This window comes from Mauremys mutica, chromosome 1 (assembly GCF_020497125.1).
Source record: "Mauremys mutica isolate MM-2020 ecotype Southern chromosome 1, ASM2049712v1, whole genome shotgun sequence".
Classification (NCBI taxonomy): Eukaryota; Metazoa; Chordata; order Testudines; family Geoemydidae; genus Mauremys; species Mauremys mutica.
The window spans coordinates 306,143,114-306,169,054 of NC_059072.1; the positions used below are offsets into that span (position 1 = coordinate 306,143,114).

General features: G+C 45.5%; 1 protein-coding gene across 4 annotated transcripts in view; it reads left to right on the top strand.

Moving 5' to 3' along the window:
- Window positions 1–25,941, top strand: part of RB1 (RB transcriptional corepressor 1) — a 196,507-nt gene that overhangs the window by 29,129 nt on the left and 141,437 nt on the right. For all 4 annotated transcript variants that reach the window (XM_045013833.1, XM_045013842.1, XM_045013850.1 and 1 more), the window contains 5 exons: window positions 3,237–3,371; window positions 5,781–5,819; window positions 6,538–6,605; window positions 8,006–8,116; window positions 25,276–25,424. In XM_045013833.1, the coding sequence (XP_044869768.1) occupies window positions 3,237–3,371; window positions 5,781–5,819; window positions 6,538–6,605; window positions 8,006–8,116; window positions 25,276–25,424 (502 nt within the window). The remainder of the gene's footprint in view (window positions 1–3,236; window positions 3,372–5,780; window positions 5,820–6,537; window positions 6,606–8,005; window positions 8,117–25,275; window positions 25,425–25,941) is intronic.

A 25,941-nucleotide genomic window follows, 5' to 3' on the forward strand; every position in this document is an offset into this window, starting at 1 on the left:
GGCTCTGGGCTGTCTGCTGCGGCGGGGAGCCCAGAGCCTTTTAAATCCCAGCCGCAGCCGGGAATCAGAGGGCTCTGGGCTTCCCGCTGCAGCAGGCAGCCCAGAGCCCTCTGATTCCCGGCCGCGGCGGGGATTTATAGGGCTCTGGGCTGCATGCACCCGGTGGGCGCACCCTGCCTTTTAAATCCCAGCCGCGGCTGGGATTTAAAGGGCTCTGGGCTGCCTGCAAACGCGGGAGCCCAGAGCCTTTTAAATCCCAGCCGCAGCCGGGAATCAGAGGGCTCTGGGCTGTCTGCTGCGGCGGGGAGCCCAGAGCCCTTTAAATCCCAGCCGCGGCCGGGAATCAGAGGGCTCTGGGCTGTCTGCTGCGCCGGGGAGCGCAGAGCCTTTTAAATCCCAGCCGCCGCCGGGAATCAGAGGGCTCTGGGCTGCCTGCAACCGCGGGGAGCCCAGAGCCTTTTAAATCCCAGCCGCAGCCGGGAATCAGAGGGCTCTGGGCTTCCCGCTGCAGCAGGCAGCCCAGAGCCCTCTGATTCCCGGCCGCGGCTGGGATTTAAAGGGCTCTGGGCTGCCTGCAACCGCGGGGAGCGCAGAGCCTTTTAAATCCCAGCCGCAGCCGGGAATCAGAGGGCTCTGGGCTGTCTGCTGCGGCGGGGAGCCCAGAGCCCTTTAAATCCCAGCCGCGGCCGGGAATCAGAGGGCTCTGGGCTGTCTGCTGCGGCGGGCAGCCCAGAGCCTTTTAAATCCCAGCCGCCGCCGGGAATCAGAGGGCTCTGGGCTGCCTGCAACCGCGGGGAGCCCAGAGCCTTTTAAATCCCAGCCGCAGCCGGGAATCAGAGGGCTCTGGGCTTCCCGCTGCAGCAGGCAGCCCAGAGCCCTCTGATTCCCGGCCGCGGCCGGGATTTAAAGGGCTCTGGGCTGCCTGCAAACGCGGGGAGCCCAGAGCCTTTTAAATCCCAGCCGCAGCCGGGAATCAGAGGGCTCTGGGCTGTCTGCTGCGGCGGGCAGCCCAGAGCCTTTTAAATCCCAGCCGCCGCCGGGAATCAGAGGGCTCTGGGCTGCCTGCAACCGCGGGGAGCCCAGAGCCTTTTAAATCTCAGCCGCTGCTGGGATTTAAAGGGCTCTGGGCTGCCGGCAACCGCGGGGCGCCCAGCCCCTTTTTAAGCCCAGCCGCAGCCCGCAATCAGAGGGCTCGGGGCTACCCGCGGCAGCCGGCAGCCCAGAGCCCTCTGATTCCCAGCCGCGGCTGGGATTTAAAGGGCTCTGGGCTGCCTGCAAACGCGGGGAGCCCAGAGCCCTTTAAATCCCAGCCGCGGCCGGGAATCAGAGGGCTCTGGGCTGTCTGCTGCGGCGGGCAGCCCAGAGCCTTTTAAATCCCAGCCGCCGCCGGGAATCAGAGGGCTCTGGGCTGCCTGCAACCGCGGGGAGCCCAGAGCCTTTTAAATCTCAGCCGCTGCTGGGATTTAAAGGGCTCTGGGCTGCCTGCAACCGCGGGGAGCCCAGAGCCTTTTTAATCCCAGCCGCAGCCGGGAATCAGAGGGCTCTGGGCTTCCCGCTGCAGCAGGCAGCCCAGAGCCCTCTGATTCCCGGCCGCGGCTGGGATTTAAAGGGCTCTGGGCAGCCCCGGCGGCAGCGGCGGGGGGCGCTCCAAGCAGGGGAGAAAAAATATTGGTGGGGCAGAGCCCCTGCTTGGGATTTATTCATGGGGCTAAAGCCCCAGAGCCCCATATAAGTCGGCGCCTATGCCCACAGGAACACTGTCCCCACAACAGGACTAAGCACTTAGACCTGATTGTCAGTGATTTCAACTGCAGTGGTCACTTAACAGAACAAAAGACTATCTATTGGAGCCTAATCAGCTCTGTCTTTAAACAGTGGAGAGGGACAGGTCCCCACCCTCTCTCTTGATGCCTTCAAATCATCACAGGCCAAGCACAGTTCTACTGCCCTTTACTCATACAATAAGAACAACATTTCATCCCTTTTCCCCCCCGCATTCAAGTGGTTTGTAATCCAACCCCAGCCAAAATCTATCACTTGGACAACACAGCTCCGTTTGCTGGATACCTAGGTAGATTAGGTGTGAATGTAAATATAATCTGGCCCTGAAGCCTTAGCCCCCAGCTCATCACTAGCTGTCAGGGAGAGCTCATTTAGGCCATGGCTACACTTGCAAATTTGCAGCGCTGCAGCAGGGTGTGAAAACACACCCTCTCCAGCGCTGCAAATTGCGGCGCTGCAAAGCGCCAGTGTGGTCAAAGCCCCAGCGCTGGGAGCGCGGCTCCCAGCGCCGTACGTTATTCCCCACAGGGAGGTGGAGTACGGACAGCGCAGGGAGAGCTCTCTCCCAGCGCTGGCGCTTTGACTACACTTAGCGCTTCAAAGCGCTGCTGTGGCAGCGCTGCCGCGGCAGCGCTTTGAAGTGCAAGTGTAGCCATAGCCTTAGACTTTGCTTACAAATCAGCATTTGAAATTATTAGGTTGGCCAACATCACCGAAATGAATGCACTGACATCATAAAAAACAGCTGTATAAGGAAGCAAGGAAGCTAGTCTATGTTCATACTTTTCAAATCTATTATACTTTTTCAGATACACATATTTTATCATACACTATATAAGCTTTTAAAGTGTGTATTAATGTTTCAGTTTAAATTCAGATTTCCAAACAGTCACTAAATTGGTATGTAACTAGCTCACAAAACTAGGGGGGGTGTTGGGAAATCACTGCCAGCTAGCAAGGGTCACTCAGGAAAAGGGCAGGTGAGAGCTGCCTGGTTCAGGCAGGAAAAGGGCAAGTGTGAGGGTACTCTGGGAGTCAGGAGACTGGAGAAGGTTGGGGAAAGTTGCAGAGAACTGAAAGCTTTCTGCTGGCCCTCCCTGGAAAGAGGGAGAAATTGCAAGAAATCACTGGATGAGCTAGCTTGCTGGCCTTCCTGAGCCAGGGAGCCATGGCCAAAGAAGGCTGGAGAGGGCTTGAAGGCTGAGAGCATCAGAGGGAGAGCTCTTTATATTCTGTGGGAGAGGGAGATATAAGGGCATAAGAGGCGCAATCCTGGCCCCATTAGACACTGCTAGCTAAAAAGAACTTCTTGAACATATGAAAAGTATGCACACCAAAAGTGAAATGTGTGTGTACAACACCTCTTAAAGAACCAGTAACTGTAAGGTAAATGTTCTTTTTTTGGTTTTAAAGAAACAGATCACATAATCTCTCAACTGTCTTCTTCCTTGCAGTGTGTGCACATGTTTTCGGTTGCTGAGAGAGATGGATGTTAACATGGATACCATAAGCACTAAAGTTGATAGTAATGTATCACGACTGAATAAGAAGTATGATGTATTATCTGCACTATATCACAAATTTGAAAGGTAAAATGCACAATTTTTTTGTTTGAACTGATAGATTCATTTTTAATTGACATTTATTTTGATTTCTAAAACATATGTACTAGAAGTGCCCATCCTAAACTTTAGGCATATTTCCTAATATCTTAAAATCAGTTATACAGAAACACTATAACGTTTATACCATAACTATTATACTGCATTATAAGGCCATCCTGTTGTTGCTTCTGATGCTATTCTTTGTACTATGGTAACACCAGGGGCCTCCAGCCTCCTTTTTTAGGCATGGTACAGATAAACTGCCCCTGAAAACCTCACCACCCAAGTAATCCCATTCAGTTCACATCCCATCCTCTCCCCAAATGCCTGAGAAAAACGTTGAGATTTGAGGGTCCTGAGGCAAGGATGCAGGGTGTATAATGATAGCCCCAGCATGAACCAGGCAATTCTGGTATTAGATTTATCTGATCAACACAGACCCCAGTCACCTTACCTATTCCACCTGACAGTTTCTTAGAACAATGACCCAGCATCTTTACACCTGATAGCCTGGTTGCTGGCTGAATGAAGTATAGGCAACTATTCCTTTCATGTAAACAAATTCTTTTCTGTGCTTAGCAACACTCTAGCAGGTTTTGCTGCTGCATGTCCTATTGATACTCTCCATTGCCTAAAGGGACATGATAGATTTGCTTTCCTAAATGGGACAATTCTTTGTTCTTTAAATCTAATCCAGTTTATCATTGCATTGATGGTCAGTATAGAAGATGGAAAGTCCTAAGTATTTTTTCTCAGACCTACCACAGGTAGGATGCCAACCGTCCTGGTTTGGCCAAGAGTCACCCAGTATCGAGTTTGATCTTCTGGAGGCTACTGAAGCCAATCCAGGAGATTTTAGGCCACTAAAGGTCTGGCGGTGCAGCGGGGTTAAGGCAGGCTCCCTACCTGCTCCGGCTCCGCGCCATTCCCGGAAGCGGTGACATGTCCGGCAGCACCTCCTAGGAGGAGGCGCAGCCAGGGTGTCTATGCACGCTGAGCTAGGCACCGCTGTTGGACATGTCGCCGCTTCTGGGAGCCACCCGAGGTAAGTGCCCCCGGCTGGAGCCTGCACTCTGAACCCCCTTCTGCACCAGCCCTGAGCCCCCTCCTGTACCCAACCCCCCTCCCAGAGTCCATACCCCAAACCCCAGCCCCCTCCCACACCCAAACTCCCTCCTGGAGCCTGCACCCTGAATTCTCCCCCGTAGCTAAATGCCCTACCCCAGGCTCAGTCCGGAGGGCCCCTCCCCCCGACAACAGTCCAAACCCTTCAGCCCCAGCCCAGAGCCTGCACCCCGGCCCCAGTCCTATGAAAATGAGTGAGGGTGGGAGAGAGTAAGCGACTGAGGGAGGGGAGCTGGAGTAAACAGAGTGGCGGAGCCTCAGAGAACGGGCAGGACAGGGGTGTGGCCTTGGGGAAGGGGCAGGACAGAGCAGGGCAAGGGTGTTTGCATTTATGCAATTAAACAGTTGGCAACCCTAACCATAGGTCTTTTCTGAAGTATAAAAATGTCACTTAATCTGCATATTCCCTTTTTCCTTTTAAATCTTGCCCCTGAATATTTGTCTGATGACTTTCCCCACCCATTCCTCATTTTTCCCCTCTGACCTTTTTTCTGTAAAATGTTTGTACAGTGATATTACAGAAGAAGAGACTGTGAGGCAAATTACAAAGATAAAATTTTAAAACAGTATTACCAACCTCGAGCATTCAAAAATTTGAGTCCGACGCAATCATAAGGCTTTACAATTTTTTCTTTTTTTAAGGTTTTTGACTTCTGATTCCTGATCCTTTAGGTTGCACACTTGGGTCATGTTTTAGTGGTTTCTATTCTCCTCCTCAACCATGAGGACTAGGGCAACTTATTTTTAAAATGAGAGTTGTGAATCTCTTTCAATTGCTTGACTGCAAGAGCCTGTAGTTTTAAGAAGAAATTGTTATGGTAAGGCTCTTTCAACAGAATCATGAGATGGTAACACTGATGCAATAAAGGCTGTGAAACAGTCTCATGACATATTTCATCCAGTGGTTTGAGAGTGTACTACAGACTCTACTACTTATTTACAAGACATTGGAAAATAACGTGCATGTAAATCCTGGCTTTCTGGAAAATTATTACTTAACAGATCATGTTTTTAAATTGCTTTATTATGTGAGGTTTGATATAAGCATTCCAACAAGAGCTGCTCCTTGTAAAGCTACTAGTTATAACCAGCCCATTGTGTCTGTTTGTGATACTTGTAAAATGGATTGACAATGTTCTTTAATTACAATAACTGACATTTTCTGAGGTGGCATGTATTTCTGCTGTACTTAGCTGAAACAAAGAATGCTACACACTTGTTTTAGATTGAGAAAGGTATGTGAAGTAAGGAACTGAATTTTTTTTCTAGGACTTGTGGACTTATCTACATGATACAAGCCAGCAGTCAGTAAGTTTGACTTTTATAATTTATATATAAAATTTAGGAGGCGATCCAAAACATATGTTAGTATTTTACTTTTCTAACTACTTGTTTCTAAAGTGTATACAAAAAAAACCCAATCTATTGATGGCACCAACATGTCATGTGACTAGTTTAGATTGAACAGGCACTTGGGGAGTTTCAGTGGGAAATGAAAAAAGTTGCAGAAGTGATATACTTGGTCAGTGTATTGATGGTGCCACTTGCACCATGAATATCTCCACCTGCTGGTTTATGAATCAGCATGGAAGAAACTAACAGTGGCAGGATGAGCTTCATAAACATAGTAATAGATGAGAGGAAATATTGGCTGCTCCCAAAATAAGATTGAGTTAAGGCTGTGACTGGAGAATAGGACCTTTTTGTCAAAGACATGAGCAAGAGAAAACTACTCACAATAATTTGAGTAAATTATCGACATTCACGTCCTTCACCCAGACATTAATGCTTAGAATTTCTTGAATGGAATAAGAACAATTAGCCTTTCCATTTCAAAATTTGTTTGTAGTTTTAATTCCATTCAGAATGTATTGTGATAACTAATAAACCTTAGTGTGTGGGAAAACTTTCTGTGTTGCCCTAAATGAATGAGTCCACAGACTCAAGTGATTCTCCAGAGACTATATTCAGAATTGTTGTAGAACTGTTGCTGTGAAATTTTTACTACTTTGTTGTCTGTGTATAGGACTTCTTCTGAATTGAGTTTGCCATTAGTTCTGAAAACTTCGTGGATCACTTTTTTGTTGGCGAAAGGTAAATTATGTTTATAGTAGAATTATTTTAATTTCTTTGAATGGAGTGAATTTATAAACTTTTTGTTTGACATCTCCAATACAAGAAGCAAGATGTTGCTTGGCTGTTCTCTTAGTTGGTATTATGGACTGGGAAGTTTGAATATGGTATGTGATATCTTTCCTGCCACTTAGGAGGCTGTTGCTGTTCTGGCCACTTGGATTTAAGGGTGGAATGTGGTTTTTTTTTTTTTTTTTTTAAATAATGCCCCTATCTCATGGAAATGGCTGCCTGAAAGTGACCAGTATTTTATTTATTTATATTTTTAATAGACCTGGAGAAGTTTGTAAGATTGTTTCTTCACTGTGGTAAGACTTACTCTGTGAAGGGCTTGGGCCTTAGTTAAGGATAGGAGGCCAACACCATATTGTTATAGCAGTACAATCAGCATCTAAATCCTCTTCTACACAAAGGAATTTATTTTAAAAAATCCTCATTGGTTCAGAATTAGTTCATTTGCACCAGCGGGAGCCCTAGTGTATACAAAGCTCCTGTGTTTACAACTGTCAATAAAACCTGCTTAGCAGCAGCTGAAACAATGGAGTTTTTGTTTCCTCCTAAAATTCTTGAGTATAGCCATAAAGTAAGGCTAGTGGAGGTTTTCTGCTTGCCTTTTTGAGAGTCATGAGGAAGGGATAAAATTCTACCAGGTATAGGAAGGTCAATAAAAAAGTTCTGTAAGAGGCTGGAAGTAGATGAACTCAGACAAACTGAGGCTGGAAACGAGCCTAGGTAATAACCTTCTAGTCCTAGTGGTAAGGATAACTGTTAAACTGTATACACCGTGTACTGTTAATTTTTCAAGTGCTGATAATTCTTCTACTTCTATAACTTGTAAGTATATCATCTATCACAAAGACTGTTTGGACAGCCTGACTAACCTGAGCTTGGAATATAACAATTGCTGTGCTTTTAACTGACTGTATAAATGAAGAGAAATTATGTATTTTTTGTAAAACCAAATTTAAGTAGTAATTGGAGAACAGAAAAGGGGGAAAAATTACATAAATGGAAAATAGTGATGCATGAAGACGAAGTAGTTGTCTACGGTGTCATTCTTGAGTAAAAAGTGTGTGTGGGGGGGAAAGTGATGTGCTGGAAAATAAGAACTTCATTCGCAGTTTAAGGAAAAAAATATGAATTAGCGATGTGTGTTCTTTCCAGAGTGATAAATTCTTACAAATCATGCATGGCTAAATACATCAAACTTCAGACATGCTCACATCCTAGGTGATGTTTTCTAGGATCCATTAACTGTGGTTTTGAGGTGAAACAACTAAATATTCCTTCTGTCAGGAATAATTTTATTTTAAACTCCAAGCATTGACTCAGTCCTTTTTTTTTTTTTTTTACATTTTCAGGAAAAGTATTGCAGATGGAAGATGACCTTGTGATCTCTTTCCAGTTACTGTTATGTGTCCTGGATTATTTTATCAAACTATCACCACCGGCAATGCTCAAAGAGCCATACAGTAAGGATTTTAATCTTGTGTTCAGAAGCTTAAAGTTCATAAAGAAGTCAACTTCAGTCTCCTTAGGGCCTTCAAGAGAGCCCACACTGAATGCAATAAATCTTCTGTTCTATCTTAACTTACCCTACAATTGTGTTTAAATTTTGGGTTATTGAATGCAACAGAACATGGCAATATATTTAATGTATTAAGTCTTTCATTATTACTGTCCCTGCCCTCTCTTTACTGCCTCCCCACCCCCACAGGAATATTGTAATGGCTTGGTAGTATATCAGCAATACTGCTACCGAATATACAAGGGACTTGAGAAAATGGATTGAAAAGCATTATTTAAATTTTGATTGGGATGTTACATAAGTGAAAGAGAGGTGGACGGTGACATGAATTTACAGAGCTTTCTTGATGTATAGTAATGTGATGGCATCACCTCACTGCAGAATTTTCAACTATGGTCCAGTCTAAGAGTATAGGGGACAGAATATGCAGCCATGAGAGGAGAAGGAAAGAGGGGTGGCTAGATGGAGTAAACGGTGGTTGGAATCGTAACTCAGAATGACAAGGTGTATACAGAATGTTGCTATATAGGTACTGTTGTTGTTCTTCGAGTGATGGTCCCAATTGTAGTCCACTGAGGATTTGTGTGTGTGCACCATGCATCTGTAGCTGGAGAATTTGAAAGTAGTAGTGTCCATTGGTCCGTGCATGTGCCCTTGGCTTTACCTCATGGTTTCATCTGAGGTGATGGTGCGATGGACCAACTGCATCTCCAGTTCCTTCTCACCACATTGCATCCAGGTTCAGTCCTTCCCCAGCCTTACCCGAGAAGACTGGGCTGTCCACTTCCGGAAGCACCTCATGGAAGTTACCATGAGACCTCATTCTGACCTAGGCTGGGCAGCTCCCTGGTACATTGACCTGAGAGAGAGCTAGGAGTGTGCATCCAGCTACAGAGTCTGAGTCTGGCACCCGCAGACCACCCCTGTGGACCCCACGTTGGGGCCTAGTCAGGAGGTAAGGAAGCATGCACATAAGGATGGCAGTAAGTTTTCCCCCAAACCTAAGAGAGAGGACACTCCTTCCATGAATTCCAGTCATGGGGAGGGAGCGTGCTCTAAAACACAAGAAGAGACAGCACAAGCTGACTGACATCTGCCAATATCAGGTACTGAACTGCATATCCTGTCAGTATCAGCGCCCCATAGATTGCGAGAACTGTCAGCTCTGGGGAAAACCACTGCTCTGGTTCCCGGTGAAGAAAGAGTACCCTTAATACCAGGGAGGTCAGGAGAAGTACCAGCACCCCAGGAAGTATTTGTTCTAGGAAAGCTGAGGTCTCCACGCCTTCTGGAGCCTTCTACTTTTAGGGAGACTATCTCTCCCACTCATGACATACCACAGCTGAGGGACCCTATGCTCCGATGGTCTATGTTTCCACCAGCTCCAACAGTACTGCTGATGGAACAGGTGTCCAAGTCTTCATCTTCGGAAGAGTAAGATGGGGGCAGGGACTGTCCATCCATTACCACCACTACGAATATCCAAAGAGCCTTCTATATTGTGGCAATATCCCTCCGTTCCAGCTGCCACAGAGCCACTGGTTCCCTGTACCATGGGGCCCACCATAACATCTTCCAGCTCCGTCATGCTGGCCTGGATCTCCTGTGTAGAGTGGCAGGAGAGCGTCATGCTGGCCTGGATCTCCTGTGTAGAGTGGCTGGAGGAGATTCAAGGCACTCAGCATAAGCTGCTGGACATCTTTCATGCATCAGCACTGGGTAGAGTTACTCTGCCAATTAACAATGTCACCCTCGAGCCAGCTAGACCGGTTTGGCATACACCAGCCACAATATGCCTACCCTCAAGGGGGTATAAAATGCTACTATGTACCAGTTAAGGGATCTGAGTTTCGTTTCTTGTACCCCCTCTCATCCTCAATTCACTTGTGGTCTAGGTAGCAAGGGAACAGTCCAAATAATAGTGCCCATGCTCCATTTAATCCAATAAGGAAGGCAAGTGGTTGAACGTTTTGGCTCACAAGGTCTTCTCCTCAGCCAGCCTTCAATTCAGGATTTTGAATTATCAGGTATTACTTTCCAAATAAAATTTTCTGAATTACCGCAAACTAGAGGACTTTTCTGCAAAATTGCCGCAGCAAGACAGGACCCTCTTCTACGCAATAGAGGAAGGGGAAACTGGTAGCAAGGACATCTCTTCAATCAGCTGTGGATGTGGCAGATACTTCATCGCACTCTGTGGCTTCAGGCATAGTCATGTGGAGGGAATTATGGCTCTGTTCCTCTGGTTTCCTCAGGGAATTGCAAAATACCACTGCAAACCTGCCTTTCAATTAATCCCATCTTTTTAACCAGAAAATGGATGATTCCACGCCCTCAAAGATTAGAAAGCTACACTTCGTACCTTGAGTGTTTACACACCTGCTCCCAAGCATAAATTCTACTGTCCACCGCTCACACAATGTTACAGGACCTCCAGTTTTTCCATCAGAGGCTGTACAAATCACCACAGAAGTGTCAAAAGACTCAAAGATATTGTTCTCCGGGTCCACCTTCATGATCTTCTTCCTACTAGATGCAATTCCCACAGAAAAGATCTTTCTGAGGAACTCTAGAGCAGGGGTTCTCAACCTTTTTCTTGTCTCCCCTCCCCCCACTCCATCTGCCCAACATGCTCTAAAAAATCCATGGCCTACTTGTGCTACAACAACTGTTTTTCTGCATATAAAAGCCAGGTCCAGCGTTAGGGGGTAGCAAGCAGAGCAATTGCCAAGGGCCTCGTGCCACAGGGAGCCCTGCAAAGTTAATTTGCTCAGGCTTTGGCTTCAGCCCCGGGTGGCAAGGCTTGGAGCCCTGGACTTCAGCTCCAGGTGGTGTGGCTTAGGCTTTCTCTCCTGGGCCTCAGTAAGTCTAATGGTGGCCCTGTATGCTGACCCCCTGAAACCTATTCCTGGGCCCCAGACCTCTGGTTGAGAACCACTACTTTAGAGAGCCTCGCTTACTGCCATAGAACCATCCCACTCCTTTCAGGGGTCATCTAGCACTCTTTCTATCAGATTGGAGTGCAATAACAATGGACAAATAAGTGCAAAATGTTATCCACATGGCTATACGATCGAGTTCATCATGCTATCTCATCCACAGCCTCTCCCCCATCCCTCCTCAGGGATCACTGTCATGACAACATCCTCACCCTACAGGTGAATTCCTTACTACAAAGAGGAGCTATTGTGACGTTATTGATATAAATTGGGACCATATAGAACATGGGTTGCAACCAAGGTCCTGTAGTGGCACCAAATCTTAAGTAAAGGGGGTCATATAAGGTGTCTAAGACCAGGTTCTGGGTTGCTGGTTATGATTATGCTGTCTGTATGTCTGTGTATCATTTTGTAGTTGAAGTTATAAGTATTGGCTCTGTACTGTCTGTATTTTGTATTATGCTCTGCTTCTGGGAAATATCCCAGACAAGCTGGTGTTAGCCCTGCCTAGCTGGCTTGATGGCCCATTAAGGACCATCAGCTACACAATTGACCCATGGAGAGAAGGCAGACACGCCTTGTGACTCAGCAAAGTATGCAGAGATTTGTCCATGTGACTGCAGACTCCATTTTGCTGTAATTTTCCACAATGAGGACAAAGAGATTCTTACACCTGGAAAAGTCTATATAAGGCTGATGCATCATCTCCATCTTGTCTTCAATCCTGCTTCTGACCTCTGGAGGGACTTTGCTACAAACTGAAGCTCTACACAAGGGACTGAATGACCCATCCCAGTGGGGGATGTTCCAGAGACTTAATTTGAACCTGCAGTTTACTCCAGCACTGCTGCAAGCCTGAACTAAGAACTTTGCCATTACTGTATGTAATTGATTCCATTTAACCAATTCTACCTCTCATCTCTACCTTTTTCCCTTTGTAAATAAACCTTTAGATTTTAGATTCTAAAGGATTGGCAACAGCGTGATTTGTGGGTAAGATCTGATGTGTATATTGACCTGGGTCTGGGGCTTGGTCCTTTGGGATCGAGAGAACCTTTTTCTTTTATTGGGGTGTTGGTTTTCATAACCATTCATCCCCAGAATGAGTGCACTGGTGGTGATGCTGGGAGACTGGAGTGTCTAAGGAAATTGCTTGTGTGACTTGTGGTTAGCCAGTGGGGTGAGACCAAAGCCCTTTTTGTCTGGCTGGTTTGGTTTGCCTTAGAGGTGGAAAAACCCCAGCCTAGGGCTGTGACTGCCCTGTTTAAGCAATTGGTCCTGATTTGGCACTCTCAGTTGGGTCCCGCCAGAATCGCTCCGTCACAGCTATATAATGGGTTCCTCTGGAATACCAAGGGATGGGGTTCCTATTCAACTTCCTAATACCCAAAAAGAAAGGCAGATGGAGACCTATTCTGTACCTATACCTTCTCAATTGTGTCATCCTCATGCCCAAGTTTCGTATGGTCAAGTTAGCAGCGATCCATCCCATCATTAGAAAAAGGCATGTGGTTAACAGCTCTCAGTATGCAAGATGCCCACTTTCACATAGACTTTCATGCAGCCCACGGACAGTACCTGAGGTTCATGGTCCGCTCACACCATTTTCAGTACAGGGTCCTTACATGAGGCCTCACTGCTGCTCCCAGGGTCTTCACCAAGGTTTTCTCAGTCATGGTGGCATACCTCAGGCATTATGTGGTCCTTGTGTTCCCTTAGCTTGACAATTGGCTCCTGGCAGCACGATCCAGATGCTAAGCCCAAGTTTCAACCTCCATGTAGCTCAGCCTCCTTTCCTCCCTTGGAGTCAGCATCAATGTTGAAAAATCAACTTGGGACCAAAGAACCCCTAGACTGGTGGTCCCCAACCATTTTTGTCTGGCAGGCACCAGACGATGAGCATCTGCCGAAATGCTGCTGACAAGCGGCAACGTCAATAGGCATTGCCACCAACAAGCAGTGTCATCCAGAGGCGTTGCCGCCGAAATCAGCGGCATTTCGGCAGCGATGCCTCTGGAAGACGCTGCTTCTTGGTGGCATTTCGGCGGATGCTTGTCCACCGGCCAGTACGTGGGCGCATTTAGACGCCCCGCGGGCACCAGGGTGCCTGCAGGCACTGCGTTGGGGACCCCTTCCCTAGACTTTACAGGGGCCTACGTTAACTCAGTCACAGCAGGAGCCTGCCTACCAACAGACAGGTTCCAGACTCTGCATGAGCTCTCAGCCCATGTGGTCAACAATTCTATCCCAGCCAGGACCTATCTATCCCTCCTTGGCCACATGGCTTTGTGCACATACATCATTGCCCTCGCTTGCCTCTACCTTCACTGGTTCCAGATGTGGCTCCAGAAGATTTACTCACCCATGCATCGTGCCATCGACCTCATGTCCTACCCTGGGTACTCTCTTCCCTCCACTGGTGGACAGACCCATGACAGGTTTGCATAGGGGTTCTCTTTCTCCCCTCTTCCCTGGACAAGACGATCATCACCAACTCATCCCTCGTAGGTTGAGGAGCGCATATGGGCAATCACATGATACAGGGAACATGGACTCCGTGGGAATCCAGGATGCACATCAACAGTCTGGAACTCAGGGCTATAAGGAAGGCATGCCAAGTATTTCTCCCATTCATCCATTCCCATTTTGTTCTTACGTTGGACAACACTGCTGGTGTTTACTACGGCAACTGTGTACAGACACAGTCAACCTCTGGAATTGGTGCATCATCCACTAGATTCTCTTATCTGCAGTCTATCTCCCGGGGACACAGTGTGATTGCAGACTTGCTAAGCAGACATTTTGTGATCGACCATGAGTGGGAACTCCATGACACTGTGGTATGTAACATCTTTGACCAATGGGGGACTCTGACCAGAGACCTTTTTGCCTCCCCCCATCGTCAACAAATGCAAGCACATACTGCTGCGGGGACGGAGGGTGTCTTGATCTCCCTTTTCAGGGTGGTGCTCTCATACACCCCTGGTCAGACCAGATCAACTATGCCTTACCTCTTCCGCTCCTATCATGAGTACACCACAAGATCAGATGAGACAGAGTAACAGTCATCCTGATCACCCCTTGCTGGCCCAGACAATTCTGGCTTCCTAGCCTCCTCCGCATGACTACCCATCCCCCAGTTTCCATCCCTACTTTCCCCAATCTACTGACGCAGCACAAGATCAGACATCCCAATTCACAAGTGCTTCTCAGAGCATTTTATTTGTATGAACAGCTTCTCTAGAACAGGTATGTTCATCAGAGGTGCAAAACATCCTCTCTAGCAGCAAGAAAGAGTCCACTAGACATTGTTACCAGGCCAAGTGGAAACACTTTGCCTCCTGGGCTCAACAAAAGGGGCTTTCCCCAGAAGTGATGGGAATTCCCCTTCTTCTGGACTACTTCCTGTCCTTGAGGACATTGGGTCTCACTCTCAACTCTCTCAAGGTCCACTAAGCAGCAGATAGCACTGTCCACCCCCTGTGGAAGAAAATTCCGTCTTTCCACTTCCGTTGACTGCTAGGTTTTGGAAAGGCCTCATTAGACTCTCCTCACCTGTCATTCTCCAGTGGGACCTCAGCCTAATGTAATCACCTTCGAACTCCTGACATTGTGCTCTGTGTCCCTCCTTTTCATGAAAGTCATTTTCCTTTTTGCTATCACTTTGGTAAGAAGGGTTGGTGAATTTGAATTTGCGGAGGAGGCTAGGAAGCCAGAATTGTCTGGGCCAGCAAGGGGTGATCAGGATGACTGTTACTCTGTCTCATCTGATCTTGTGGTGTACTCATGATAGGAGCGGAAGAGGTAAGGCATAGTTGATCTGGTCTGACCAGGGGAGTATGAGAGCACCACCCTGAAAAGGGAGATCAAGACACCCTCCATCCCCGCAGCAGTATGTGCTTGCATTTGTTGACGATGGGGGGAGGCAAAAAGGTCTCTGGTCAGAGTCCCCCATTGGTCAAAGATGTTACATACCACAGTGTCATGGAGTTCCCACTCATGGTCGATCACAAAATGTCTGCTTAGCAAGTCTGCAATCACACTGTGTCCCCGGGAGATAGACTGCAGATAAGAATTTGAGATCATGATGGTGGACCCTCCTTTCACGACTTTCCATAAAGATTCTCTTCCTGCACCTGCATTCCAAATTTCGGCCAAAGGTCATCTCCTAGTTTTGTGTTAATCAATCCATTCACTTACTTGCTTTCTTTCTGAAGCCTCATTTCTCGGAAAAGGAATGGCAACTCCACTCCCTCGATGTCCATCGGTCCTTGGTCTTGTCTTCTGCAGGTGGAAGGCCAATTAGGAAATAGCTGAAAGAGTTAAAGGGCAGGCAATCTCCACACAGAGAATCTCCAAGTGGATTTCAGGGTTCATTACACTCTCTGTTAATTACACTCACTGACCTGCTGGGGATGCAGGCCCATTTCACAAGAGCCCAGGCTTTGACTCTAGCCTCCTTCCGTGATGTGCCACTCCGGGACATATATAGAGCAGCCGCTTGGAGTTCAGTCCACATGTTTTGCTATGCATTGCGCCTTGGTGCAGGACTCAGTGGTGGATGCCTCCTTTGGTGTGGCTGTCCTCTGTTCAACCATTCCATCTTCATCCTCGCAACCTCCTTTGACTTAGGTAGTGCTTGTTAATCACACTCAGTGGAATACAATAGGTAACATCACATGAAGAAGAACAGGATGTTATTTACCTGTAATTGGAGGTTCTTTGAGATGTGTGATCCCTATCAGTATTCCACTTCCCACCCTCCTCCTCTGCTATGGATCTGTTGGATATGTGGTGGAGAAGTAACTGGAGATGCAGTCGGTCCTCCCCACCCTTTATTACCTCTGACAAAACCATGAGGCAAGCCAAAGGTGCATGTGCGGACCAACGGACACTACTGCTTTCAAATTCTTTGGCTCTGGACATGTGTGCATGCATAAACCCTCAGTGGAATACAGATAGAGATCGCACATCTCAAAGAACTTCCAGTTACAGGTAAGTAACCTCCTCTTTCTTTGCTTTGACTTTGAGCTGACTTAAGTCTAACTCTTACATTAGTAAATGTTCATTCCTGTTGAAAATCATAAACTTCTCTAAACAGTAACTTTTAGTATGTACTCCTTGTACATTTAAAACTTGGGGAATGTTGCTAAGAACACTAAAAGTGGTGTCACAAATAAGTCTTGTGTAACTTTGGATAGTACTTCATTTTTATGTTGGGTATCTTCCACCAGGGGAATATATTTTAATGATATATTGAACAAGGAAAAAAGCTGGAGTTAATTGGGTTTTTCCTTTAACAGGATTGGGGAAGGATATCATCAGTAATATCCTTGGCTTTTTTGTCTGATCCATAACTCATATGGATAACCTGAATTTATCTGATTATTCATTGATGAATAGCTTCAAATGGATAGATTATTGGTGGTTGTGTTGTTGCCCCTACTCCATTTGAATTTTAATGATAAAAAAATACTATTTCTCTCCCTTTTTATTCTAAAATGAGGACAATTTTAAAATCCATGTAAATAACTACTGGAGAAAGAATAGCCTTGGGGTTAAGATATAGCCCCCCAAAGCTGATAGGAGTTTAAATTAATCTTTTGTAAAGTGTACTGCTGTAGGATAGACACTATACAGAGTACTGCCAAGCTCAAACATTCATAAATCCTGAGTCTGGCCCAAAAAATAGAGATTAAAAAAAACAAACAAAAAACCTCCCTGCGTTCTATGCTGCCTTTAAAAGCAGCAAAGAATCCTGGGGCACCTTATAGACTAACAGACGTTTTGCAGCATGAGCTTTCGTGGGTGAATGCTGCCTTTGAATCTTAAGGGTTCACATTTTCTGGGTTTTTTTATGCAACTATGAGAACTAGAAACTTGTTTTAATATGAAAAGTGAGATTCTGATATCACCTGACTCCAGAAGATGGAGCTTTAAGAAAAATAGTGAGTTGACAATATGCAAGGTATTACATTAATATTCCAGATGAGTGCCAGCCACAGTTTGCACAGGCACAGCTTAAGCTCCCTCACAAATCTGGCAGAGCTTCTCAATTCTCAGTAACACACTGTGGTATTCAAGTCCTGGTGACAGTGGAAAGGCTCTAAATGTGTTAAATTATTGTATGAATAAAACAAAAGGGGACTAAAATGAGACTACCAAAGTAGAACAGCTGGGCAAAAACTTTGAACAGTTACTAATCACTAATTACCAATCTAGAATACCAATTTAAAATGTAAAATTTTATATTTTATTTTTTAATTTATAGTATAATAGTTTATACATTGATATAATGCAACATATAATTATAAAAGATAATTCAGTAAAGAGTAAATTAAACTACTTTGACCTTATTAGAAAAAACGTGGTTTTGACCTTAATGAAACAAAAATCTAAAATTTTCTTCTGTGGAAAATTTCAAGTCAGGTTTTTTGTTCCAAATTGTGTAAAATAAATAAAATTAAATAAATTAAATTTTCCATTGAATGGAAATTCCAGGTTCTTCTTCGAGCATTTTCTGCATATTCCCACTCTTAGGGTACGCCAAAGGCTTTAGTATGTGATCCTATGATTGGAGGTTGAACCTATGATTATGTCAAAGACAGGGCCGCCCAGAGGGGGGGGCAAAGGGGGCAATTTGCCCCGGGCCCCGGGCTCCGCAGGGGCCCCCAAGAGAACAGCGGAGGCTTCCGCCTCTGCCCCTCTCCTGGAGCCTTAGCGCATCAAGCGCCGTGTTTCCGCCGGGGCCTCTGAGCCCCGCCCCGCTCAGAGCTGCGTGGGGAGGGGGCGGGGCTGGAAGCTCCGGGCTGAGCCCCGCCCCCTCACCACGCGGCTCTGAGCGGGACGGAGCTCAGGCCCCGCTGGCCACACGCTGAGGCTGTTCCGGCGAGGCGCTGAGACTCCGGGTGAGGAGGGAGCCGGGGGTAAGAGGCTGGGGCCGGGGCGGGGGGGAAGCGGGACCCGCCGCCGAAGCGCAGCCCGGTCTTCGGCGCCGGGGGGCCTCTTCCGTTCCGGGACCCGCCGCCGAAGTGCCCCAAAGACCCGCGGTGGGGGCCCCCCTCCGCCGAATTACTGCCGAAGACCAGGCTGCGCTTTGGCGGCAGGACCCGCTTCGGCGGTAATTCGGCGGAGGGGGGCTCCCGCCGCGGGTCTTCGGGGCACTTCGGCGGCGGGTCCCGGAACGGAAGGGCCCCCCGCCGCCGAAGACCCCGGGCCCCCAGAATCCTCTGGGTGGCCCTGGTCAAAGATAGCCTTCTCCCAGCAAAGTTGTTATGCATGAGGTAATGCCAGATTCCCACTCTGTCCTTCAGGGGAATATACCACCAGCTTGGGGAACTTGGCAGGACTGGCCTATGCCTCCTTGGATGTCGTCTTCTCCTTCCCCTTACCAGTCTAGAATGTTGAATTCTCCGGTGCCAGAGCATCTTCCAACACAATCTGTGGATATGAGTTACAGAATGCCTCCTCTCCCCACCCCAATTATAACAGGACATATTCTTAGAAGAGGATTACCAGGAGGGACCTCCACAGAATGACTTTCAACAATATGTCACAGCGATACAGGTGGCTCATCTTCTGATGACATCAGGGTAGCAACAGCATCTTCTCCCTCTGAGGATGCAGTTCAGTTTCATGAATCGGTTGATTGGATGGCATAAACTTAAAAATTGTCATCAGTAGCTTTGGAGAAGAACTTGCATCCATCTTTTTTCATATTCTGGGGTCTACTGCCAATGCTAAATTCTCCTTGCCTGTATTAGAATGGCTGTGGCAACTGCAAAATTCTTTGATCCAAATCATCTTTGTGTCATCCAGTCTCTAAAAAGGCAGACAAATTGTCTCCCACAGGATGGGTTTTATTATTTTTATGTGTACCCTCAGCCAAACGCATTATAGCGGCAACACAGCAAAAGTCTGGACCAGCTTTTCAACTTTCCACCCCCATAGATAAAGAAGGAGAAAAAATGGATTCTCTGGGCAGAAAATCATTTTCTTCCTTCTCCTTAAACATGTGCATAGCTAGCTACTAAACAGTTATGGATAGATAATCAGTTTGCTATGGGAGACGATGTCTGTCTTTACTAACATTTTATCAGAAGAGCAAAAGAAATTAATATCAGACCTTGATAAAGAGGGCCAAAACATGGCCAAGCACGCTCTTAAGCATCATCAGATGTTCCTGCTACTGCCTCAAGATTATTGGCATCTGCAATAGCTCTGCAAAGACATATTTGGTTATGTTTATCTTCTCTCCCATTGAATACCGGATTTAAAATAGAAGACGTACACTTTGAAGGGGATGATTTACTTAATGCAAAAATGGAGAAGAGACTGGGAAAACTGAAAGATGTGATCCACAGCAAGATCTTTAAGGAGGCAGAATTCCTATAGGAGGAGGATGTAAACACCTGTGTTCAGGAATCAGAGCCAATATCCCATCTTCATCTTTCTCTTATTATAATCAGAGAAGATAACCTTACATCACATGAAGGCAGACTATTTTAAATATAAAAAAAATTGTAAGAACTTATATAGAAATGCAAGAAGTCTAAATACTGATATCTGAAGTTGAGTGCCTGGTATTAAATGAGGATATTGATATAATAGGCATCACAGAAATCTGGTGCTATGTTGATAATCCATGAGACATAGTAATACCAGGGTACAAAATATGTAGGAATGACAGAGTAGGTCGCACTGGTGTGGGAGTGGCACTATACGTGAAAGAGAGCCTAGTCAAATATAAATAAAATCTTAAATGAATCAAACAGTATCATAGAATCTCCATGGGTAGAAATTCCATGTTTCATTAATAAGAATACAGCAGTAGGATTATGCTACCGACCACCTGACTAGGATGGTGATAGCAATTGTGAAATTCTCAGGGAGAAGTGAAATGTTCCCAGTCAACATGAGGATAGTTGAAATAACATAAGAACGACCATACTGGGTCAGACCAAAGGTCCATTTAGCCTAGTATCCTGTCTTCCATCAGTGGCCAATGCCAGGTGCCCCAGAGGGAATGAACAGAACAAGTAATCATCAAGTGATCCATCCCCTGTGCCCATTCCCAGCTTCTGGCAAACAGAGGCTAGGGACACCATCCCTGCCCATCCTGGCTAATGGCCATTGATGGACCTATCTTCCATGAATTTATCTAGTTTTTTTGAACCCTGTTTATTATCTTGGCCTTCACAATGTCTTCTGGCATGGAGTTCCACAGATTGACTGTTCATTGTGTGAAGAAATACTTCCTTTTGTTTGTTTTAAATTTGTTGCCTATTAATTTCATTTGGTAACCCCTATTTCTTGTGTTATGAGAAGGAGTAAATAACACTTCGTTATTTTCTTTTCCCACACCAGTCATGATTTTATAGACCTCAGTCATATCCCCCTTAGTCATCTGTTTTCCAAGCTGAAAAGTCCCAATCGTATTAATCTCTCCTCATACGGATGCTGTTCCATACCTCTAATAATTTGTTTCCCTTTTCTAAACCTTTTCCAATTCCAATATATCTTTTTTGAGATGGGTCGACCATATCTGCATGCAGTATTCAAGTTGTGGGCGTACCATGGATTTATAGAGAGGCATTCTGATATTTTCTGTCTTATCTATCCCTTTCTTAATGATTCCCAACATTCTGTTTGCTTTTTTGACTGCTGCTGCACATTGAGTGGATGTTTTCAGAGACTGTCCATGATGACTCCCAAGATCTTTTTTGAGCCAATTTAGACCCCATCATTTTGTATGCATAGTTGGGATTATGTTTTCCAATGTGCATTAGTTGGCATTTATCAACACTGAATTTCATCTCCCATTTTATTACCCAGTCACCCAGTTTTGTGAGATTCTTTTGTAGCTCTTCTCAGTCTGCTTTGGATTTAACCATCTTGAGTAGTTTTGTATCATCTGCAAATTTTGCCACCACACTGTTTACCCCTGTTTCCAGATGATTTACGAATATACTGAATAGGACTGGTCCCAGAACAGACCCCTGGGGGACACCACTATTTACCTCTCTCTCTTCTGGCCATTTATTCCTATCCTTGGTTTTGTATATTCTAACAATAATCTCAAATTATTATTGTGTTTTCTGTGTTTGTAGCCAGGACTGGATGCAGTGATGAAATTTTTAGACACCACTAATGACTGCTTCATGAATCAGATAGCCCTGGAACCCTCAAGGAGAGAGGCAATTCTTGACTTAGTCCTTAGTGGCACACAGGATCTGGTCCAAGAGGTGAATATAGCTGAACCTCTTGGTAATAGTGATCATAATGTAAATACCAAAGAAACCCAATACAGTAGTATTTAACTTCAAAAAGGTGAATTACACAAAAATGAGGAGGCTAGTTAAATGGAAATTAAAAGGAACAGTGAAATGCCTACAAGCTACATGGAAACTATTTAAAAACACCATACTAGAGGACCTAACTAAATGTATATCCCTAATAATTAATAAAAAAACAGCAAGAGGACCAAAAAAATGCCACTATGGCTAACTAGAGTGAAAGAGGTGGTTAGAGACAAAAAGACATCTTTTTAAAACTGGATCTCAAATCCTAGTGAGGAAAATAAAAAGGAGCATAAACTATGGCAAATCAAGTGTAAGTATCATTAGGCAGGCCTTTATATAAATCTATGGTACACCCCCACCTTGAATATTGTGTGCCATTCTGGTTGCTCCCTCTCAAAAAAGGTATATTAGCATTGAAAAAGGTACAGAGAAGGGCAACAAAAATGCTTAAGGGTATGGAACAGCTTCCTTATGGGGAGAAATTAAAAATACTGGGTCTTTTCAGCTTAGAAAAGAGATGAATAAGTGGGGAATATAATAGAGGTCTATAAAATGATGAATAGGGTGGAGAAAGTGAATAAGGAAATGTTGTTTACTTCTTCATATAACACAATAACCAAGGGTCACCCATTAAAATGAATAGGCAGCACGTTTAAAACAACCAAAAGAAAGTACTACTTCACACAACACATAGTCAACATGTGGAACTTGTTGCCAGGGGCTGTTGTGAAGGCTAAAACTATAACTGGGCTCAAAAAAGAATGAGGTAAGTTCATGGAAGATAGGTCCATCAGTGGTTATTAGCCAAGATGGTCATGGACGCAAGGCCATGCTGTGGGTGTCCCAAAACCTCTGATTGCTTGAAGCTGGGACTGGATAACAGGGAACGGATCTCTTAGTAATTGCCATGTTCTGTTAATTCCTTCTGAAGCATCTGGCATTGGTCACTGGTGGAAGACAGGATACTGAGCTAGATGGACCATTGATCTCACCCTGTATGGCTGTTCTTAACAGTATTCTAAACAGCAAATATCTTTGCAGACACAAGACAGGTCAAAGAATTCCTCAGTCACATCTTCCTAACTGAATGTCAGGCTACAGGTTTGACATGTTAGTCAACAGCTTCAAACCAATCTTGGAAGATCCCATCTGTGGTTTTGGAGACTGTCCAAGTTTTACAGTGCATGGAAACTAATAGGGTATTACAGATGGGTTTTAGATACAGTAAAGAGAGGCTATATATCGAAGTCAAAGCCCTTCCTCCATGCAACTCCCATATCCCCTTCCCTTTTCAGGAGGTGCTTTAACAAAGGGAGTACAGGCTCATCTGAGTGCTATAGAACAAGTACCTCTGAACTCCAGAAACAAAGGGTTGTACTCCTGTTTCTTTCTAATCCCCAATGGTTTCAGAGCTCTAAACAGATGAATCAGGCAACTTCAGAATGCTGTCTCTGGTGTTAATCAATTTATCTCTGTCTACTCTAGATAAGTTTGCTGCTCTTGACCTCAAAGGGGCATATTTCCATATCTCTATAAGGATATCCCACTGCAAATATCTACCTTTTGGCCTTGATTCAGACCACTTCAATACAGAGTCTTGCCTTTTGGCCTCTCCGCTGCATCCTGAGTTTTTACCAAATGTCTGGCTCCAGTAGCATCTCATCTGAGGAAGCAAGGGTTTTTATCTTCTCTTACTTAGACAACTGACTACTGAAGGGCCCGTCCAAAGAAGAATTAGAAGACGCCATTGAGGTGACTTGCTCTCATTTCAAAATCTTGTGTCTTTATAAACCAGGAGAAGTCCCTTTTTCAGTCAATCTTCAACTCTGTGAAAGAAAAGCTTTTTTTCTTGAGAGGTTTAAACGGGTCGGGACTCACCCCTGCGGCGCCTCCTGCTGGTGACTCTGGGAATTAGCTCTTTCCAGTGGAGCGCCCCCTCTTGGTGGTGTCCCGTCCATCGTTCTGTCCTCTGTTGTTGTCTTTGGACCCGTGTTGCTGCGTGCTCGGCGGCGTCCTCTTTGAGGCCACTGCCCTCCGGCAGTGCCCCTTAGTCCATCTACGCCCCCTTCCGGGGGTCGGTGATCAGCAGTCCCACACCCCAGTCACTATGTCCAACCGCCCTCTGAGTCCAATCCCTCTTGTCAGGGATCTGGCGTAGCAATATGGCCACTCCCTATGGCTAATGGCTGGGTGCACTGCAAGGAGTGAAGTGGGGGACCCAGGCCCGCCCTCTACTCTGGGTCCCAGCCCAGGGACCCTCTGGCGTCAGCCTCGCTGTCCTTCTCTCCCCTTCCGCTGTCTGTTTCCCTGGGCCGCTTCCCCTACAGCCCCTTGCACCCGCTAGACCCTTCCCTTCAGGGCCTGCAGCCTGGCAGGCTACGGGTTCAAGCTCCCTAGCCTCCCCGAGCCTGGCCAGCACTGTGCTGTCCATGGTGCTAGTCTCCTCCCTTGGAGACTGACCTTCCCCTGTCAAAGGCCTGGGACAGACTGCCTGCTCCTGCTCTGGGCAGGCTTTATATACCTCTGAGCCTGGCCCTGATTGGCTCACAATAAGCCCCTCTCTGATTGGCTTACAATAAGCCCTGTCTGTGCAGGTGCCCTGGCCTGCTGCAGCCCATTCTCACAGGGAGTGGGGCAGTCCGCCCCACTACAAGAGGTTTTTGAAAATAACCATTTTCATACAGGTGCTGGGGCTACAGCCCATTCAGATGTATTTTCTGATGTTATTGGGCCTCATGGCCTCTACAAAATATGTAATTCTATGTACCAGGCTCAGAATGAGGCAGCAGCAAAAGTGGCTTAAAATAGAGTACTGAATGATATTCAGCTTTCTGTAATGTGGTGGTTACATCCACAGAACATTCTCGGAGAATTGAGGGTGATCCATCTGGCTCTCAAGGTATTTCTTTCGCACATAAGTAATACTGTTAATCGGTGGTCTTGGCAAGCCCTGGCACAAATTAAGTACTGGATCTTGATCCAGATCTGAAGTTCATTTTGACAGAGAGTACTTCAGTCATTATTCAGTTAAGACTCTGCTTTCTCCTGTCTTTATTGATGTACTGCTTGTCAAACTATCCCAAGAGTAGAAATATGCAGAGGATACTGAAAGAACAAATGAAGGTTGGTTACTTGTAACCGGAGTTCTCTGAGATGCACTCTGCATATTCACACACCCTGCCTCTCTTTTCTGCTCCTTCTGAGTCCTAATTCTGTATTTACTTGGTAATGCACTTTAGAAGTTGGAAGGAACTGAGGTGACCATGCCATGCCCCTTGAGTCTGCATGAGTGTTGCCGGTGGGAGGAGACAGGGAGGGGTGAGCCACTCCCTAAGAGGCACCACAACTAAAAGGTACCACTGTCTTGCTACACCCAGTGAGTGCATTCCAAGAGTGTGAATATGCAAAGTCCATCTTGAAGAACTCCGGTTACAAATAAGTAACCTTCTTTGTGGAGCTTTGGGGAAGTGTAGTCTTCACTTGTGGCCTAACTCTGGATGTTACAGGAGACTAATGCTTACTCATCGTTTGCAAAATAATTTGGAAGCTGTGGATGAGAAGTACTTATGTATGGAATTTAACACTACTAAGTAGCTTTAAACACATGATGTCCATAAGACTTATACAGACAGTCTCATTAGTTTTCTGTTCATGTGATTTTGTATGATGAATTTCCCCTTTCTTGGCATATAAATCATAAGTGTGCTTCCTGTTCTACTGTATAGCATATGTAGACTCTCTTCTTAAAACCACATCGCCCTCTTTTGTGGCTTAAATGTAAAGGTCAGAAGTATTCTTTGCTTTTTAGTTACAACTTGTTCATGTGTTTTAAATCCTGTGGTAATGCTGACTGTCTTTTACAGAATCTCATGTGAGTGCAATGTCTATTAATGGCTCAACTCGAGCTCCAAGGCGAGGTCAGAACAGGAGTACACGTACATCAAAACAAACTGACACAGATTCAAAAGTTATTGAAGTCCTTTGTAAAGAATATGGTTGTAACTTAGATGAGGTAAGATTTGTGCTTTTTGAAAAATTCACTATATTGGATCTTGGTGTAACGTCCATCAAGCAAGGCGATATCCAAACATATGATTAAACCCTGATATTATTTGTTGAGGCAGTAGTAAACAATTAAAAAAAATTTTTTTTTACCTGATCATCAGTCTGCTTAAATCCAGTGGTTGGTAGTGTTATCCCTTTCTCAATATTTCATCGTCTGTTTAAACATATCTCACTTTTGCTATTAGAGTGCATGCAGTTGCCTTTTGATATGGGAGACTAAACTGTGAAATAAAGCATCTAACTTAGGTTTTTCTTCGAGTATTCGACATGTGGATTCTACTCATGGTGTGCCCCAGTGCAGCCGCTTGCAATGTTTTCATTAGTAGTTTTCAGTAAGGGTTGTGTTCTCCTTCCCTAGGGTATAACAAGCTCAACAACCCCAACTGCCATTCAATTTCTTCAGACCACCCTAAGCCTAGCAAATGGAACAACATTGATGTCCTATTTATAGTTACTTGTTAGGA